The sequence below is a fragment of the Larus michahellis genome, chromosome 1 (genome assembly GCF_964199755.1).
Source record: "Larus michahellis chromosome 1, bLarMic1.1, whole genome shotgun sequence".
Taxonomy (NCBI): Eukaryota; Metazoa; Chordata; class Aves; order Charadriiformes; family Laridae; genus Larus; species Larus michahellis.
The window spans coordinates 60,909,681-60,929,345 of NC_133896.1; the positions used below are offsets into that span (position 1 = coordinate 60,909,681).

At 42.4% G+C, this 19,665-nt stretch overlaps 1 protein-coding gene across 8 annotated transcripts; it reads left to right on the plus strand.

Annotated features, from left to right (window-relative positions):
- Positions 1-215: 215 nt before the first annotated feature.
- On the plus strand, positions 216-19,136 carry NFYB (nuclear transcription factor Y subunit beta). 8 transcript variants are annotated; one of them, XM_074581226.1, is made up of 8 exons: positions 558-1,722; positions 4,034-4,147; positions 10,218-10,311; positions 10,832-10,962; positions 12,827-13,024; positions 15,026-15,104; positions 18,144-18,223; positions 18,700-19,136. In XM_074581226.1, the coding sequence occupies exons 2-8, from the start codon at positions 4,091-4,093 to the stop codon at positions 18,730-18,732; spliced, it is 672 nt and encodes a 223-aa protein (XP_074437327.1). In that variant the 5' UTR covers positions 558-1,722; positions 4,034-4,090; the 3' UTR covers positions 18,733-19,136. The 8 variants fall into 8 exon arrangements, with proteins under 8 accessions (XP_074437336.1, XP_074437384.1, XP_074437354.1 ...); XM_074581235.1 differs by lacking the exons at positions 558-1,722; positions 4,034-4,147 and adding an exon at positions 216-356; XM_074581253.1 differs by lacking the exons at positions 558-1,722; positions 4,034-4,147 and adding an exon at positions 269-384.
- The last annotated feature ends 529 nt before the right edge of the window (positions 19,137-19,665 follow it).

Sequence of the window (19,665 nt, forward strand, 5' to 3'; positions counted from 1 at the left end):
CGGGGGAGAGCCGGGGGCAGGCACAGGAGCACCCCGAGAGGCGGTTTTACCTCAGCCCAGCCGCGGGGCCCCCTTCGCCCCTTAGCCCGGGAGAGGCGGGCCCGGCGACCCCCCAGGCCGGGCGTCTCCGTCCCCATAAAGGAGGCGGGCAGGGCCGGGCCAAGCCGGGCCGGGGCGGCGGGAGGGAGCGCGCTGAGGGGAAGAGCCGTCGAGCGCTGGCGGGGTAGGCGGCGCGGAGGGAGGGCGGCCCGGCTGCGGGAAGCGGGGCTCCGCGCTGGGACTGGTTCCTTCGCAGCCATTTTCTGTCCAACCAAACAGCCGATTTGCGGAGGGAGCCAACCAGGGCCGCACTGGAGGTTTGTGCCTGGCTCCGGCCAATGATTGGTAACCGGTTCCACTGCAGGCTCGAATGAAATGTCCGTCTCCCTCCCCGGGCCCCGGCGCTGCCGCCGCGCCGCCGCCGCGGGGACCAGGAAGTGGGGGGCGGCAGCCGTCCCCGGGCCCCCGATCACCGGCCCCATCGCCTCTTTGTGCGACCGGAGGCGCGGGGGCCGCGCGGCCGGGGGAGCGGAGCGGAGCGGGCGGGGAGGCGGCGGCGGCGGGGGGGGTCTTGGCAAGGGGCGGCGGGGCGGCTGCTCCCCCACGGTGTCCCCCTCTCTCCGCGGGGCCGGGACCGTGCACCCCCCCACCACCTCCCCCGCTACGGCTCCATTTTGTGGCCTAGGCGGGAAGGGGGAGGGAGGGAGGAGGCGGAGACGGGAGCGCGGTTGCCCTGCGGCCGTGTCCGCCGCGGGCCGGGCCGCGGCCGCCGGTGCAGGGCAGGCGGGGCGCCCGGTACACCCCCCCCACCCCACCGCCCGCTGAGGTGGCGGCGGAGCGCAAGGCCTCCCTCCGGCCGCCGCCACCCCTGGGCGGCGGTGTCCCTCCCCGCCGGTCGCGCTCGGGCTGCCTGAGGCCCCCTTCCCGCCGGCGGCATGGCGGGCGGCTTTGTGGCGGCCGCGGCTGGCCGTGCGCGGGGTGGAGGGGGGCTCCGCGCCCTTTTGTTTATGCCCGGCCGTTGCCGCAGCCCGCCGAGCCCCCTCCCCTCGCCGCGGGAGCCGGGGGGCCGGGGACCCGCCGCGCTGCTTGGCGGGGCCCCCACCACGCCCACGGCCCCTCGCCGGGCAGCGGGGCGAGGGCCGTTGTCGTTGGGACCGAAATTTCCTTGAAGGTCCGGCGGTGTTTTTGAGGGATAAGGCGTGTAGGGCGAGGCCCCGGGATGTGGTGAGAGGAGCGGGGTGAGGGTGCGGGCAGCCCGGTCCCGGCGCTTCGGGGAGGGAATAAGGGGCAGTGGCCTCCTGCAGGGGGGCTCCGGTAAAAGCCCCCTAGCCCCGGGCAGACAGAGGTGTGCGGCCTCCCCTCTCCGCAGGTGTGGGGAGCCTGCCGCCTTCAGCAGGGAAATCACAGCCCAGGCGATTGGCGATGAAGCGGTGAATAACTGGGGACGCGTTGTCTTCTTCGATTTGTAAACACGGCGTCGTGATAGGCGAGGTGTCCCTCGAGCAGCTGCGTGCTAGGTGCAAGGAAGACTTTGAGGCTGTTTGTGTAAGTAGGAAGGTTACCCTCTCGTGCCCCCACACTGGCTGCCGTTGCATCGTTGAAGGGCACGAAGTCAGGACGTGGAGTCAATCGGCTGGCACAGCCGAGCAGCATCCACAGCTTATCCTGAAACACACATGGCAGGTAGGAAAGAGACAGGACTCTGCCGTTCTCAATGTCTGCACAACTGTTGTGTGTGTTCAGCAAGTGTTCTCAGGCATACCTGTGTGTGCCAGCCACTGCTCCCTCCAGAAATTACGTACTTGGTGATCCTGAAGTGTATTGTGTAGGTTATCCACAGGTAAACATATTGGAAAGTAAAATAATAGTGTTCTAGTAATGTTTCTGCAGCTATTAAGATACCCAGGTTAAAGAAACCTTCCTACACCTCATTGTAAGTGTAATACTGCAAGTAACAGAAAATCGGTCAACTTCTAGCTTTACCAGTTTCCTCAAGGCATGACTAAAAAGACTGTTCTGCAAAGAACTATCATGTAAAAGCAACTTAGTGTGCTTGGATTGCTTTTGGGAGGGCAGAGTAATTGATAACAATGAGCCGAATGTTTTGAGGCAGTAAGGGATGTAGAAATCTGGATTTCAGCCCTTAAATGGTCTCTCTTATATGTGGTAACCTTTGCCTATCTTGCTGGTAGATGGAAATTATTGTCAATAAAAAAAAATAAATAATTGCAGCTTTCTCAAAAGAAGCTCATGCAAAATGGAAGGAGCTGCTTTGGGCATTATTCACAGTCTGGCTTTAATTGGCTTGCAGGAATGGATAAATGGTGTTTATGCATAATCATTAGCATAGCGTTCCTAAACAATAAGCTTAGTGATTACTTTTTTTTTTTTGCTTTGGTTATGTGGCCTATGCCATGACAGTTGTAACGTTGAGGGAGGATCCATCTGTAATTCTCTGGGAGACCCAAGATGGTTTAATCTGAATCATTATTTATGAGGTCTGCATGAGTTGCTTGTGCTCTGCATTGAGCGGGTGATTATATATGGTCTTGGCTGCTAGCATTTACAGCTATGAAATTATATTTGAAAGAAGTCAAGAATACTGGATATTACTCTTTAGACTTTAATATTTGACAATTACAGCAGTTCAGAGTTTAATAGATAGCCTTTTATTTATGGTAATAATTATATGAAGGGAGGCAGTGTACAGAAATTGAGTGAAAAAGATTGTTCAAGATACTGTGAAGATACGAAATGTGAAATACTGTGAAACTTTTAAAGTCAGGTATCTTGTTCTGTCAACATTTAAAAAGGCTTGCAAGGCTCTTCCTCCAGTGCTTTCAGATGCACGTCTCTAATGTCACTTCACCTTAAAATTTTTCTTAGAAAGAAACTTGAAATTTCAGCACTGAGTTTTGCAGTAGTACTTTAGAGAAATGCGGTATTTGGAAATCAATGTTTTAGTGACAGGATACTCATAAAAAGCGCAAAACATGACTCTATATATACATAGTAAACAACACGTATAAATAACATTGGTAGAATAAAAATAAGTGTCCGCAAATTTTATAACTTTGACTGAAAATACTGGCCTGTCCTGAACTAGATTTGTAAATCTCTTGTCCTGTTGCTTCAGAAGAATAAGCTTCTTGGCAAACTTGACATACTACACCAACGAAGAAAGAACATAACCAACTTACAAATGTTATCAAACTTATAAAAGAAAAACGCAAGATTTATGGATTGCAACTTGAATAAGCAGTTAAGCTTAGTTTTTTACACACAGAGAAAAAGATGTTAGAAAAGTATCAAAAAGTTAACATGGAAAGGTAAGGTGGGGCTTTCAGTCAGCGTTGCAGGAGGAAGGAGGTGCAGGTGCAGTCTGTCCAGCACTGCTGCACTCTTCCAGCTTCTGCAGAAGCAACAAAGTTGCCTCCATTCCTCCGTTCATCTCGTTTTTTTTTCCCTCCAGCTTCTCTCTTTTACTGCTAAAAAAGAGAAGGCATAGAAACTCAGTTTCTCCTGCTTGCTCCGTATCACTGATGCACTCCTCCTTGATGTAAAAAATGTATGTGGTGGTAGCCCACCCATGTATATTGCAGCTTACCATGCTTGTGAGTGGTGAGCCAGCCTAGTAAGAAGCCACCACATACTCTAGCACAGCTGAATCCACGTGGAGGGGACTTGTGGCTGGTGACATCAGGGCTTGCAAGATGAGCCTGTAAAGTTGATAATACTGGTACGTGGAGGGGGGAAGGTGGAAGTGTGAAAAGGCCCTGTTTGGATTTCATAAGGGAAAGGTTTCCTCTCTGTGGTCCAGGGGAAAGAGCCTGGTACAGCCCAGATGCTAACAAGCCTTAGTGACGCTGTCAGGTCCCCTCAGCATCAGTCAGCTTCTCCTAATGTTATTCTGCTGTGGGGGAAAATACTGAATGTGAGAGATTAGAGGAGCCTGAGATGGAGAGAGACAGTGCAGCATCTGTTTGTGTTCTAGGCACGTGCTAAGAGGTTTTAGCTTTACATTTTTGTGGATCTGCTGGAATGATGTCCTATGAATGCATTTCCCAGTCGGTGTGTCTTGCTGCAGGAGACACTGCTTTGCTGCCAGGTGAGAATTCAGTGGGAAAATAGATTCTCCAGAAGTCATTGAAAAATAGAAGGAAATTAAAATTGTTTTTTCAATTAAAAATATTTCTGTGTAGGAGCAGCAAGTGAAGGTGCAGAAAGCTCAAATGAAACTTCCTTGCCTCTGCTGTTATGTACGGCTTTACATCTGTTGTGATAAGGTGCGGTGCAAAATTAAATAAATCTACAATGGCTGAAGTGATTGCAACCTACAGCAGTTACTAGTTCTGTCCTGTTTCTGTGGCAGGGACATCTGTGTGGAAAGTGTACCAAGTGCTTCAGTTCATTGCATATCATTTTCTGCTGTCCTTTTTGTACGGGTAGCGGTTTTGGGAGAGAGACAGGGTGGATAAATAGCATGTAAAGTGCTTAAATCACAAGAGGCCTTTGGTTTCTCCCAAGAGAGTGGTTTTGCAAATCATTGCCAGATAACTTCCCTGTTCTGAAGACAAAATCTTGTTTTCTTTGATTCTATTTTTGCCTTTTATACTGATCTAAGTTTTAGACCCTTCCTCTCCTCAGTGCTAACAGGTCTGGGCTTGCATTCTTCGTTGTTGTTTATCTGAGACATTGGTACTGCTGTCTTAAGAAAGCTCTTAAGATTAAACAGGATGCAACCTTTACTTTGAGATACTGAGCTTTTATTAATTCAGTATAGATATATTTTAGGAATAGTCTGACTTTGGGGTAGCTGACAGAAGCATATTTTTTTTTAAGCATCCTCCAGAAAATTTCCTACCAGATGTCAGTGTAAACCTGTATATTCAGTCACTTGCATTTTATCACTGACTTTCTTTGATGTCCTTGATCTTAAATGTTTCTCTTTTAACATATTTCTTAGGTTAATTTCCCTGGACCCATTATTTTGTGTATTCCTAGTAATGCTTTTTTCATTAGAGATTAAAAAGCCCCAAAACAAACAAACAAACAAATGGAAAACCACCACCAGAGAACTTTGTACTGCTGCTCTATATTCAGATGCTTTTTGCAGTGTATCACTGAATATTTGAGTTGAGTGTCTGGTACTTAACTTCATTTCACTCCCTTGTTGCTGATAAAAATCAGATGATGTCCCGGTCACTTTAGAGACTGATATGTTGTCGCTCCTGTTATGCTTAGGTCTTCGTCTTGACTTAGTCAGTATGTGTATGCTTGGAGGAGCTTTGGTGTTTTCGTAGTGCTAAAGGGTAATGTACAACATTTTTATGGTTTGAGGAACCCACAACAATTTATTGCAATTTAGACAATTATTCTATCACCCGATGAACCCTCCCCACCTGGGAAGGGGAATCAGGAAAAAACAAGGAAACCTGGGGGTTGAAATATAAATAAATTTACTAGAATCAGACTAAATAATTAACAGCAGTAATACTAAAGAATCAGTATTGATCCTGATACCAATATAACATATACAAGGGTTACACTTGGCCAACTCTATCAGCAGGAAGCTGTGCACTCCCAGCAGTGGGCAGCAAATGTGGGACACTGCGAGCACTGTGGCTTCGGGAGGAAGGGAAGGGCTCAGGGGTCCCACACTGAGGCAAGAAGTTCTCAGGATCACAGCCATCATAGGAGAGAAAAAAAACATTCCTCAGCAAACTTTCTAATTTATTTTGAATGTGATGTTCATGGTATGAAATAATCCTGTTGGCCAGCTTGGGTCAGGTGCCCAGGTCTCACTCCTCCTTGTCCTTGCACCTGGCCACCTCAAAAACACTGAGACCTTGAAACCTGCATACCATAGCTGGCTATAATGTAAATGTTTTCACAAACTCAGACACTAGAGTCTTCTAAAAATGCAGCTTTCCCTAGCATTAGAAGAGACCTTACTGAAAAATAAAATTACTGAGTGAGAAATCACTCCTTTGTTGCTCAAACGAGGACAAACACGCAGCCAAGTGCTTCTTGGAGATGTGTTCTATGCTAGATTGGACTGCTGCATTTTTAGAGTAACTTCAGGAACACTGAAAGTTTAGTGTGTTTTGGGGATTTGCGTGGTTTTTTTGTTTGGTTGTTTAAAGGGGGGATTAATTAGCAACAGTGAGAGCAGTGTTTTCCCATTTTTTCAGCATTGTACTGTCTCGTATTACAGACCTTGTGCTGAGCTGACAGTCAGATATGTGGTGATTGACTTGAGTTTTGAACATCTGAAGTTAAAACCGTAATACTTCAATGTGTAACTGTGTTTGTTATGAGCTGACTAGGGCAGCAGTGGCCGCGTTTTTCATGTGTCATATTTGTGTCATCCATCAGGCTCAAATAAATACTAGTTGAGTGACTAGGTGGTACATTAATTACAGTTGCTATGTTCAGATGCTTAGATCTAGATATGAATTAAATGATAAAATTAAATCTGACTGATATTCTTCCGTCAGGCTTATTTGGATTGAAGTAGTGTGTAGAGATGCCGCTCCTTTTATTACCACGAGGACAGCCAAGCAGTGGAAGGGGCTCCCAGGGTGGCTGGGCAGGCTCCGTCTGTGGAGGTCTTCAAGATGTGGCTGTAGAAAGCCCTGAGCAACCTGCTCCGATCCTGGAGCTGACCCTGCTTTGAGCAGGGGTTGAACTAGAGACCTCCTGAGGCCCTTTCCAACCTGAATTATCCTGTGATCCTGGATTAAGGCCTGGTTATGCTACGCGTTATGCAGAAGGGTGTTAACGCTGCCTCTAATCCCCTGTCCCAAGGTTGTCCAGGCAGCTAAAAATCTTTCCTGAAGTAATACCCACAGAAGTAATTTCAGTTGATGTTAAGCTGTCAGTGCCTGTCTTCTTTATCAGAGAGAGATCTGCCTTTTTCTTTTGCAAGCCTTTTCCTGTCAATTTTGCTAACCGCCGTTTTAGATTTATAATGTTGATAAGATTCCACTCAAATTCTCACTAATTGCAAAATAATACATACTGTAAATAGATATGGAAAAGAATAAAAGCAAAGATAATACCTTTAGGATGCATTAGTCTAATGTGGCCAAAACTGTCTACAGATGCACCAGATGTTTAAAAGAGATTCAAGCAGGAATTGTCTGCTGAAGGTGAGCTGGGCTAATGAAAGCAAGATGGTTTCTTAAATAATATTGCTGGATCTTGGCAATAAAGATTTAGATGAGGTAGCCTGCAGGATCAGTGCGCAGAAATCAGTGAATGAGCACATCACTGCAGAATTTTGAAGAATGTTGCAATCCGGAAAGAAGGAAACATTTTAGAAGATACGTTTCAGAGAAGACTGAAAAAGGAGAGGGGAAGAAACATCAAGGCATTTAAAATAGTGCTGGGCTCAGTAAACATAATGCTTGAAGTTTGTGGAGACCCTAATTCTGAGTTAAATTCTAGTAGGGATCAGAGAGATGAAACTGAGAACAAGACTGCCAGAAAATCCGAACTTAATTTTGGAGGTAGCTTTTGTGATTTACCAGACTGCAAAATGTTAATTGCTTCGAATTGCAGACGGAAAAGAGAGACACAACTCTCTTAATGATAGCTGATGTCCGTTTCGGTGATCTTGACTTGCAGGATTGTGATATCCTTGCATTGTCATTACAGTGAGCTGAGTAAGCAAACTGCAGACCTTTTGGAAAATTCAAAAGCAAAGTTAAATCTCCCAACAAAGAGTCTGCAAAATGCAGACTAAGAGAATTTATGTGAAAGTTGACACATGGAAAGCAAATGCTTAAAATGCTACCCTTCCTTTGGACAGAGCTGCTGTGTAAGAAGTGAAACTGTTTTACAAAAGCCCATCAAAAGGGACCAGAGTGCTTTAAAAGAAGCAATCTGTGCATGCGTGTAATATTCTGTACACCAAAGAAGAGGTAGAAGGTTTTTCTTTTTTTTTTTTTTAGCTTGAGCAGCTCCTAAGGCTATATCCAGCTGTTGTAATATTGCCTTGGTTACGTGCGCATCTGTGGCCGAGCATAGTTCCGGATGTTGCCTAAATGTTTGAAAGCAAAACCCAGCCCTGTGGCCACAGGCAAAGTGCAGCTTAGAGAGAGGTTAAATTGCTCAGATTTCGGGCTAGGTATAAAAATAGCACGAGATTGCTTCTCCCTCCCTCTCCCTCGTCAGGCTAATGCTGCTGGAAAGAAAGGAGCTGTGTGGTCTCACCGGCAACGACCACATGACCCGTTGGGTTGGAGATTGTCTTCCAAAGACACCCGGATACCTGTAGAGCTGGTGTAGGGCAAGGGGTGAATCAAGCCGGGTTCTGCCTCCCGCGGGGCTTTGTGTCTGCTTTGCCAGTAAGGCTGGCTGCTCGGGTCAGAAACAGCTGGGCTGAGAAGGATGGTAAGTGGTGGGACTGCAGGAAGCGTAGAATGAGAATGGAAGAGCTAATTTTCTAGCAAATGGGTAAATAAGCAAATGCTAACAGAGCCATTTGATGCTAGACATAGCCAGGAAAATTTGGGGCAAAGGTGAATCTGGTGCTGTGCATCTAAACTTGTTCCAAAATACCTTTGGATTTGTGTGCCAATGTTGAAAGAGTTTGCATGTGCTAGAAACCCTTTCTACCTCTGTAATTTTTGCGTTGTTTCTTCTCTCCAAGAGCAGCGTTATTAAAACACATGACCACAAAAATACAACTTTATCTGAAAAAAAAAAAGGACATTTTGAAAGCATGGGAGCTAAATGTTCTGCAAAAGCTTGTTTTTAATATACTAATTTTCAAGCCACTTGCAACTGGAAAAAAATCAAGGTTGCCCAAGATCGTGAGACTTGAGTTCAAACTTACATTTGGCACTGCTAAAATAGCCCCCTTTGAAAGTGGAACTGTTGCCTGCCATGATTCTATGTAAGTGTAAGCTTTCTACTGAGCACTTGATGATAGTGTTTAAGGAAATTCGTTATTCCTGTAAAAAGGCAAAATGTAATATGGTAACAGGTTACACGGGCTGAAGCATTTGCTGTTGCAAAAATGCACGTATATCTGAGTGTTGTGTATGGTGGCAAAATGTGAATGCAGAAGGCCGTGATGTGCTGGGTTGCTGTTTGCCTGTGGCAAGTCCTCTATAAAGGGGTGTGGACTTCCAAGGGATGTAGGAAGCACCTTCACCTCTTTCACCTCTGCAGAAGGAGGAAGCGTGATGCTTTTGATGTCCTCAAGTGGTGAGACAGCTGGCTGCTGAGGGGCCTCTGGGCCACCACCTCAGTTCAGAGCAGCACTGTGAGACCTCTTTATTTGCTCGCAAAGTAGATTTTCTAGCAAACGTTGAGCAAATGGCTGATGATGATCTCAGTAGTTTTGCCCACCTTGGAAGGGGAAGGTAGGAAGGGTCAGGCTTCTCCCAGACTCCAGCTGAAACATGGTCAGTGCCTCCCGGGACAAAGGCTCCTAGCCAAGGGGGAAAGTCTTGGCTCTTCTGGCTTTTCTCTTCCTCTTGGCAGTCAAATTACCTATTAAACTGTGACCCAGTTTCTGAAGTCTCAAGGAGAAGACTTCTTGTTGACCACCACATAAGAACGTTCTGAGAAGAGCGCTGAAGGATGCCCAGGGAAGTGAGGTGGGACAGAAGCAGGGAAAGCAAAGGAAAATGTGATTTAGAAGACACTTAGAAGTGACAGATGCCTCAAGGAGGATGAGGATGCAGAGCTGGTTCTGAGCTCTGGCTAGGAATAGTTTGTCAGTGGGGTTGACAAAAGCTGTTTGGGTGAAGGGTAATGGTGAGTGAAGGGTGTGCTCTGTGTAATAATTGTAGGTGAAGTGTTCAGTGAGCAGAGGGCTGGCATTAGGTTTTGAGGGTTGTTCAGGGAAACAGATGCCTTGACATGTTCTGGTCAGACTGTCATGGGAACCACACAGGGTTGTTACATGTGTGCTGCATGAGCCAAATGTTTCTGTGCTTCTGGTTGAATTTTTGCGGAAGCTTCACAAAACAGTTTCGCTATTTCCACTGTGAGTAAAGCTCAGTAAGGAGAGAAAGTATACTGTTCTCAAATGGCAACGTATTTATACATGATAGAAATAGGTCTCATAGTTCTAAGTTGATTAAAGTGCTGTTTTTCAGCAATAGCTGTGCTTACAGTGTAACAAACATACCTGAAAAGTTTCATTCTTCTGGTTGTAGATGGATGGTGATAGCTCCACAACGGATGCTTCTCAGTTAGGAATTGCTGGAGATTACATTGGTGGCAGTCACTACGTGATACAGCCTCACGATGGTAAGACATGTAACAGTAAATACTACTATTTCTCTGTGTCTCTGTCTGTGCGTGTGTATGTATATATATATATGTATATCCTTCCAGTTCTTGTATAGTTCTCTGCTATCTTCTGTCAAGCTAAGAATTTACAATTGTTTGTATTCATAATGTCTCACTGTATAAAGCGTTTTTGCTGCAGTCTGAAGGTGGAGGTTGGATTTTTCAATGTTGACACCGAGTCCTTTGGGGTGATGACAAAATAGTGGATGTTCTAGGAAACAATTTTTATTTTGACATGACGTTAAGAATGTTTGGTGTTCAGCAGCCACATACATTTTTGTGCATAGTATGATAAAGATAATATCTAACACACATAAAGGTAGCCTGGTGTTACAGCTATTTTAAAAATTATTTCTACAATGTTAATACACTGTGATTTCAAAGGTCTTCATCCTTCAGTGTAAGATTTTAAACTGACTTAATTATTGCCTGCTGTCTGTCACATACAATTTCTGTTAACTTTTCTTTATTTCATTAGACACAGAGGACAGCATGAATGATCACGAAGATACAAATGGCTCAAAAGAGAGTTTTAGAGAACAAGATATATATCTTCCAATTGCAAATGTGTCGAGGATAATGAAAAATGCCATACCGCAAACAGGAAAGGTAATACCTTTGGTAGAGAAAGTGTGTTAATGAGTTTTATTCCTTCCTCTGAGTGAACTTGAGCTGGTAGAACAATGTATTTTTTCCAAATGATCCTGGTTTATTGGCACAAAGCCTTATAAAATAAAAGAGGAGAAAAAAAATGAGCAGGAGGTGATTGAGACCAAGTCCATTTTTCTTAGGTTTCTGAAAGCTTTTAGTAACTGCCATAATTAGAGTATCCAGAACAGTGCTTTTCATAGAGCTTTCAAGAGCTTCCTTTTTCTAAGATGTGTTCTCTGGAATTCTCTTAATGGGTTGGACTTGGTGACAGCCTCCTATCAGTAAGAATATTTTCTATGCAGTTCTCTCTAACAAAATTTAATCTGCTTTTATTGAGGTGTATAAAATTTGTATTAAGTGAACCATTTTGGATGAAGCAAAAATCCAGTCTTCATCCTGAATGAAAGAGAATCGTTAGTCTTCCGTCACCTGAATCTTTATGTATCCAAATGCTAAAATGACCTAAGAAATCTGCCTTATACCATGTAGCAGATAAGGCCAGATATTGAAAGACTTACTTTATTTCTTACTTCTAAGAATAGACTTTTTAATCCATTCTGCTGAGCTGGTGATTGTATAAGCATTTGACCATTCCACCTGTTTATCTTAAACCGTTGCAGGGCTCCTATTACTTGCTGTTTCTCTATTGTATTCCAGTGCAATTCCTGCCCCAGTAACATTTCCTCTAGCTAAAGCTGATTTCTTTTTTTGTTTTTTTTTTTTTTTGTCCTTCTTTTGAGATCACTCTAAATAGAAGCAAGACATAATTTACTTGCATCTGCTTGTACTTTCATAGTGTTCAGGGCTTTCTGGAGATCTGGGTGTTACATTTTTATCTTTGCTGTGAAAATCTCTTCACTAGTCCATATTGTCATAAATTTTTAGAGATCAAGATGAGATTTTTCTCAAGAATTTAGCATATGGGATGTCGAGCTATCTTGAAAAATCAGGGAGGTTTTTGTGAAAAACTGCAAGGGAAGCTGCTGGCTGATGAGTACTTCTCAAAATCTCACCCTATGCGTCTGAAAATATCAGAGGAACTAGTGAAGATGCTACATACAGTTAGTGCCTCATTATTTTTTTAAAATACAAACAGATTATTCCCATGTGAAGAAATGAGAATCTTAATTATTATAATCTTTCAGTTGGTTCCTGTCAGATTCCCAAATAATCATGAGTTGTTATTGCTGTTATTTTAAGTCATGTAAATTACTTTTTGTCCAGCTGAAAGCCATAATAGAATTTATTTATTTAATTCTTGCCAGGGGCATATGTTTCTTCATTTGAATTCTCATTTGGAAAAATTATACCAGAATATTAAAGCATTAGAGAGCCTTGCTGCTAGGCATAGATTCCAGTCCCTGAATCTGGTCAGGGTGAAAATACTTGTCATTGCTAAGTCTGTGGGAATGTACTGCAATGGGGTTGGGACTGCTGGGTTTATTAAAAGGAAGACTGAAGCGGGCTGCGACTGTTGTAATGAACAGGTTTAAAGAGAAAGTGTAGGTAAGCAAAGTAAGCAATATTGAAATGCATCTATATGTAAAAGCTTGTACAGAACATAGTTATGACTTCAGGAGATCCTGACAATTGGCTGTGCTGCTTGAAACAGTAGAACTTTGGTTAAAATTGTGTTGCAGCTGTGCTTACATAGAGCAGCGATGACATCCAGTGGTTCCCTCACATACAGGTGTTGCCTAAATGGGTATTATCCTCAGGTTTTGGAATGTTTCCTTTATTATTGAGTGTATTCTTTTGGGTTTTTTTAATTTTATTTTAGTCTTCTTGAATAATCATTTTATGATACTTTTTTCCTTACTAGATCGCTAAGGACGCAAAGGAATGCGTGCAAGAGTGTGTAAGTGAATTCATCAGCTTTATAACGTCAGAAGCAAGTGAGAGGTGTCACCAAGAGAAAAGAAAGACCATCAATGGAGAGGATATTCTCTTTGCCATGTCTACCTTGGGGTTTGATAGCTATGTTGAACCTTTGAAGTTATACCTCCAAAAATTCAGAGAGGTCAGTATACGCTTCAGTATTTCCTCATTTATTTAACCTGGTCGTGTTTATCCTTAGCTCCCTGTCATTGTAATTGTATAATGGATAACTTGCACAATATCTTACAGCTATTGTCAGGGGCTAATGTAATGTTTAAAAGCATTCCAGAGGATATCAAGAGAAAAAGGAGTAAGTAAGAATTTTGATTAGACTTGCTGATTCAAAGTAGTTAAAGCTTTCAACTGAATAAATTCTCTAATATATTGCTGGTAGTAAATAACTCTGTTCTTCAAAGGTGCTTATTAAGAATACTTAATTCGATCTTTGGGTTCAATCAATAAAACTGTACTAGACTGCATCCTCTGAGGAACTAGCCTAATGCCTATTGTTTGTCTGGGCTTCAGATCTATAAAAGAAAAAGTTCTTTTTCTCATGTCAGAATAATGATTCACATGGAAGGCTATCTTCTTCAACGTTTGGGTTTTTTTTAATGTGTTTTTTAGCCCGTCTCTCAGTTTGCTTTTGATACATAGTACGTGCTAGGTACGTGATCCAACTCTAGCAGAAAGTGACTTTTTTTCTTCTTTTTTCCTTTCAGCATTTTCAACTTTACGAAAAAATAATTTTCTGCTTGGGTTTTTTGTTCTTGTTCCCCATTTCCCCGCCTCCTGTCTGGAGGTGGAAGAGAATTATGTTTGCTTGCTGCTTTGCTTTGGTGTTCTTCTACCTCAGAATACCACATTTAACCAAACAAATCAAAGGTATTTTAATCCAGTGACCTTTCTTCCTTGTAGTCCTGAATGAAGAAGTTGTTCAGGGTTTATTTAAATGTGGATCCCTCTGTTGGTATGGCTGCTTGGTTTTACTGCCATGAGTGAAGCAGATGTGTCTAAATTGGTAGTGATGTAGATAGAGACGCTTTGTTTGTTTCTGTTGACTTTCTTTTGTTCTGTAAACCCTAAGGTTTTTTGTTTGTTTTTTTTTTTAATCAATGGGGGTCAGACTCACTAGTAATATTTAGTTTGCAGATAGCACGTCAAGCTTCACCTTCGCAGAAGGTCATATGCTGTGATAACTGAGTTACAGGAGGTGTAATTTAAAAGTATACTGCTGTGTGCCATTCCTTTCCAGTGCTGTGTAGCAGTTGCACGTGCTCGATGTGCTTTAATTAAAAATGCAAGTAGCGCCTAACTAGTTTCAGTACTTCTGGAGAAGTCTGAAGTGGGTCTATGCTACTTTCTTTCTGAAGTGACCATTTTTGCAGATATATATGCTGTGGTAGCAGAGTGGTGGGGTTGTATTTTAATTGGATGGATGGGATGATTTTGCTCATCAGTTTTAAACCTCCATTCCAGCTAGTTCTGTCTTCAGGGTAGTTTATATAGTCAAATACTTCTGTTTTGGAGCTTAGTATTTAGTCTCCATCAAACAGTTGCAGAGAATACTTTTTATACCTGTATTATTTTCTTAGATGTAATAGCATAGAGCATCAAACTTCATACTTGTAAAACTGCATGCAGATGTCTGGGAGCCTTGGCTTTCTGTGCTGATATCCTTTCTGGCTGTAGTCCTTGATGTGGGGAAAAAGAAATCCAGTATCTTCGTTTTAAATGTCAACTCGTAGTTGTATGATGATGGCACTTGCGTGTGGTTGGTAAGCAAATGTTGCACATTCTCGGTAGTTCTGAGATTCTGTGATTTCTTGTAAATGAATTTAACTCCTTCTGGATTACTGCAGATCTTTGACTTTCTAGAGAAGGTGAAAGCCCTTCTTAAACTACACAATCCTAGTTTGCAGAGTTTTTGTTTCTGAGGAGTATGGATAACATGAAAAACACCCTTCATGTATTCTTGTACTATGACCGTTCTTAAATCTAATAGAGTTTTACAGGTCTTGGATTTCAAACTCCAGCTGCTGCACAGTGACTCTTCTGCAAGTTCCAAACGTTGGCTAGAGTTCCTGGGGTCTTGAAACAATCTCAAGCCAACTGTACTCTTAATATATTTCTCCCCCCTCTCCAGGCAATGAAAGGAGAAAAGGGAATTGCAACAGTTACAACTGGAGACGGTCTAAGTGAGGAGCTCACAGAGGAAGCATTTAGTAAGTAATACTTTCTAACTTATTATATTATTATTGTGGCTTTTCTAAAAACAGGCCTTCTTTTAGCCATCAGAACTCTTACTTGAGGAGTACGTCCTGGACTGGCCACGTGTTACATCTGTGATCCATTGAGATTTTCATTTGAGATGTCTGGAGTATGACCTGTGCTCAGATAAACTTCTCCCAGTCAGTAGAATTTATGGTCAGAATGAAGTAATTTAGTGATAAACGATGACACTCCAGTAATAGCTAATGTCAACTGTGGAAGACTTTTAAATGCGTACATTAGTGCCAGTATTTTTTCTCTACACTTGAACACAGATTGTAATGAAAGGTGCAAACTTTTTTTTTCTTTTTTTCCCCCCAGTAGCTACATATTTAGGCCCCATTCGTTCTACTTGCAAGACTGTTGGGGAAAAAGTGAAATAATCTCCACTTGATGACTTGAGGAGCTCGTCTTTGAGAAATGAGCCAGAGAAGAACATCACCTTCATATAATTCTAAAACACTTAGTATTTCTTATATTCAAAAGAATGGACAGCTTGTCAACTAAAAGGTGTAGGGCAAGGAGTATTCACTGTAGTTTTTATTCCTTATACTGTGAATTAAAGCCTGACTTTGTGTTGGTTTTGTTGACACTTGATTCTTGCGTGTAGTCTTCACCTTGGCTTTTAAACGGTATGGGCTGGTAATCTTGAAGCTGATACAAGAATTAGGAGGCATAGCTCTAGTCATACCTACTGATGAGACTTATTTTTTCAAGTATCTGATAAATCTTCTGTTCAAAATCACTGATAAACTACTGAACTAGGAAAAATTCAAAGCCTGAGGACTGAAATTACCTGTTCAGGGCCTGAAACACCCTTTACTCCCAGTATGATGACTTTGGCTATTTAAAACAGTACAGACTCTTCAGGTCTCTCCTAGCCTGGAAGATAAGCTCATAAAACTGGCTGGAAATTAAGAATCTAAACATTGCAACGGACTTACAGAAAGCTTTATTTTTTTTTTTTACTATGACTATTTTAATTTTATAATTAAGGATTAGGCAATGCAAATAGTAAACTCTGATCTGTACTCACTCATATATAATAGCTTTGGTTCAGAAGTGGTAAGACACTAGCACAACTGTAGGCCCAACTTACTTACCTTGGGTATGTTGCTAATGGTTTCTAGTTTGCAACTGTTTGGAGTCTGTCCAGCTTGGAAGCTTGCCAAATCAATATATAGAAATTGTTCTAAAGGCTTTCTTTTGTATATATTCTGATGTGCACTTCAACATTTAAACTGCAGCTCAAGAGCTGAGGGAGAACATATAGTTGGGAACTTGTGATTGTGTCTGCATCCAGCGTGTTGGTTTGAATGGGCAAAGGGGCAAATCCACAAAGAGTTTCTCCTCTGGATGCTCATGCTCTGCTTAGCCTGAGTACAGTGCCCACCAGAAAATGGAAACCAGAAAAAAGGAATCCCCTTACATCTGTGGATCCTCCGTCCCCTTCACAAATTTTATATGGTCCCTGTTAAATGGCAGAAGGCTGAAGATGTGCTCCTAGCCACTTGTTCAGATATCTCAATCCCAGGAGCCTCAGTGTGCTCTATGAAATAAGCCTTAATTTGCTGTGATTTGAAAAGAGCAACTTTGGAAGCAAATATTAGGTCTTGGCAGGATGCAAAGGAGATGTTGCAGTAGTAGTAGAAGAAGGAAAAATCTTTTTCTGTAAAATAACCTATCATGTCAAGTGCTGCAGGTATTTCTATCTATAGGGACAGCTATAGGTCTCTTCAGAACGATGGTCTTGCTGTAGCAGTAATGGCTGTGCTACTGTGGCATAGCCCTCAGCTCTTTGGCTTTGCCTAATGCCAGGGCTGGGTCAGAGGCTTGGCATTAAACTGTGTTGGATGTGGAACATGTGCATCGAAGAGCAGTAAAACTCTGGACCTGCCAGAGCCACTTCGCACTGTGATCTTAATGCACCTCTTAACTTGCAACTTAAGCATTTGAAAATTAGTACAATGAAGGTGGTGGTGGGGGGAAATACAACCAAAAACCCCCAAGCGTCAGCTTTCAAATGAAAGCTGTTGGGATTATACTGTGTTTTCAGAATTTTTTTATGGATTATACATTTTATTTATACATAGTGACAGCCATAGTTCAGAAAGATGAAAGCCCCGTTGTTTATCTCCTGGCAGGGAATGTTACACTACAGTGACTTAACTTACAATTTAAAAGAGTTTTGCTGCTTTGCTTCCAAGTAGCAGTTGTAACGTATCTACTCTGAATGTCACAGAGCTCAACGTACACAGTATCGTAAAGGTTTATCTTAAAGCATCACTCTTTGTGTTTTCTCTCTAAATCTGAGTAGTGCTTTTTACTCCATTCCTTGGCCTCCTCTTTCCTCTATGAAATTCAGGGCTCTTGTGCAGGGCCCTGAAGGAGAGGCAGAAGTCACCCAGTGTCATGTCAGGTCTTTGGCTCCCTGTCAATACCTTTGTCTCTGGCAGTGCCTTTGTTTGTCATTGCCTGTCTCTGTTCATCTCCGCCACCTTCCACGGGGCTTCCACATTACGGAGCTGCTGATGGGTCCTCTTTTATAAAGCAGCTCAAATGTTTTCATTGACTTCCTCATGCACACTTATGTCTAAACAAAACAAAACAAACTCTGAATTGTCCAGGTTTCTTGGGATATTGAATGTTGGAGGTTGCTTTTTTTCAGTGGTCCGCTCCATTTGCCAGTGTACCGCTCTCTGTTCTGCTTCAGATACGTACAGGAGAAGAACAAGGTGCAGTCTTACTGTTAGATTATCTGATGCAAAATTAAGTTGAATTTTGCTTCTTAATGGGAATAAATTTTGCTTATTTGTGACACTAACAACGGTGTCTATATGCAGTGTAGGGTGGTAGCTGTCAGGAGAGGAATAGCTCCACAGTCGTGGGGCAGACCACGATTAAAGGTTATTTAATGGTGACAGACACATCAAACAATGCTCTGTGTATCCTGCAGTTCCCGTCTAACTTTCTTAAAATGCTCTTTTTTTCAGCTAACCAGTTGCCAGCAGGCTTAATAACTACAGATGGCCAACAGCAGAATGTTATGGTCTATACAACATCATATCAACAGGTACTGTATCCCATCCCCTACTCTCCCTTCTGCTGCTGAGATTCAAACACCAATTCAGCTGCTTTGTTGTGAAACATGAGAATTAATTTTATTTAGTCCTTTACTGGTGGCTGTTGTGACATTCCACCACTGTGACAATTCAAGGATGCCAGCTGTGATGGCAGTTTCAGAATCATAGAATCATAGAATGGTTTATGTTGGAAGGGACCTTAAAGATCACCTAGTTCCAACCCCCCTGCCATGGGCAGGGACACCTCCAACTAGACCAGGTTACTCAAAGCCCCATCCAGCCTGGCCTTGAACACTTCCAGGGATGGGGCATCCACAACTTCCCTGGGCACCCTGTTCCAGTGCCTCACCACCCTCATAGTAAGGAATTTCTTCCCAATATCTAATCTAAATCTCCCCTTTTTCAGTTTAAAACCGGTACCCCCAAAGGTGTATTTGAATCTGAGCTTGCATTTTTCTTTCTCTAGATCTCTGGTGTTCAACAAATTCAGTTCTCATGATTCGGAGAAAACTTCGGATTTGGGAACACGAGATGGAAGCTCTGCAACTCTAACAAAGAGGCAGTTTTAATGACTGGTGAAGAGATTTATCTCTTTGTATATTAAATAGCTGTAATGTAGCTACCTGAAGCTTGACTAATTGAGGTGTGAGTTCTGACTCAAATCTTTTTCATGATGATTTTAAAAAAAATTGGATTTTAAAGGTATTAAAGTATTTTTGTTTTGTACAAGAGTTTGTTGCTCTGTATAACTCCTGTATGCATTGTATATTGCAATTTATTACTGTCAGAGATTTGTAGACAGTTTCTTATTTTCATATTGAATCATGTTACTTTTGTAATTCAGGTAAACAGCTGGGTTAATTCATGTTTACCCTTTGAATAAAATTGTAAGGGTAAAGTTCATTTTTTGAATGCAAGTTGCCTTTATTATGAAGATTGAGTTGGTCTTGGTTACGTAACTTGTCTTGCATGACAACCTCAACTAACTTTACATGTCAGCATATTTATTGAAACTTTGAAAGGGACGTTTTCCTCATGGAACTAGCAGCTCAAAAGCATTGCTACAACTGTTTTTTAATGTAACTTCAAAATTAAAAGTTAATCAAAAACAACTAAGGCTCTTCTACATCTAGAGACTTAGAGCTTATCAATAGTGTTGACAAAAACACTGATGTGTGCAATGCAGGTCTTCATTTCATTTTTTTTTCAGTTGCATTAATTCTCCTTAGACATAACTTTGATATATTTAAGGTAGTCTTTGTGCTACTGAAATTACTCTTCATTTTTATGTATGGTTTTTAGAATCCAAAACTTTGAAATTTGAGGGTAGTGAAGGGGGGGGGGGGATTTTTATAGTCCTTGTGGTAAAAGATCTCATTTTAACTTTTTACTGAAACGTTTTAAGGTTCCTCGTGTGACTGTGGAAACTCAA

What these genes read in the sequence shown, in the direction of transcription:
- NFYB (XM_074581226.1), top strand. Translation starts at nt 4,091, where the DNA reads ATGAATGCATTTCCCAGTCGGTGTGTCTTGCTGCAGGAGACACTGCTT. An exon ending in AGACACTGCTTTGCTGCCAG is followed by an intron (nt 4,148 to 10,217) that starts GTGAGAATTCAG and finishes TTCTGGTTGTAG; the next exon opens with ATGGATGGTGATAGCTCCAC. An exon ending in CCATACCGCAAACAGGAAAG is followed by an intron (nt 10,963 to 12,826) that starts GTAATACCTTTG and finishes TTTCCTTACTAG; the next exon opens with ATCGCTAAGGACGCAAAGGA.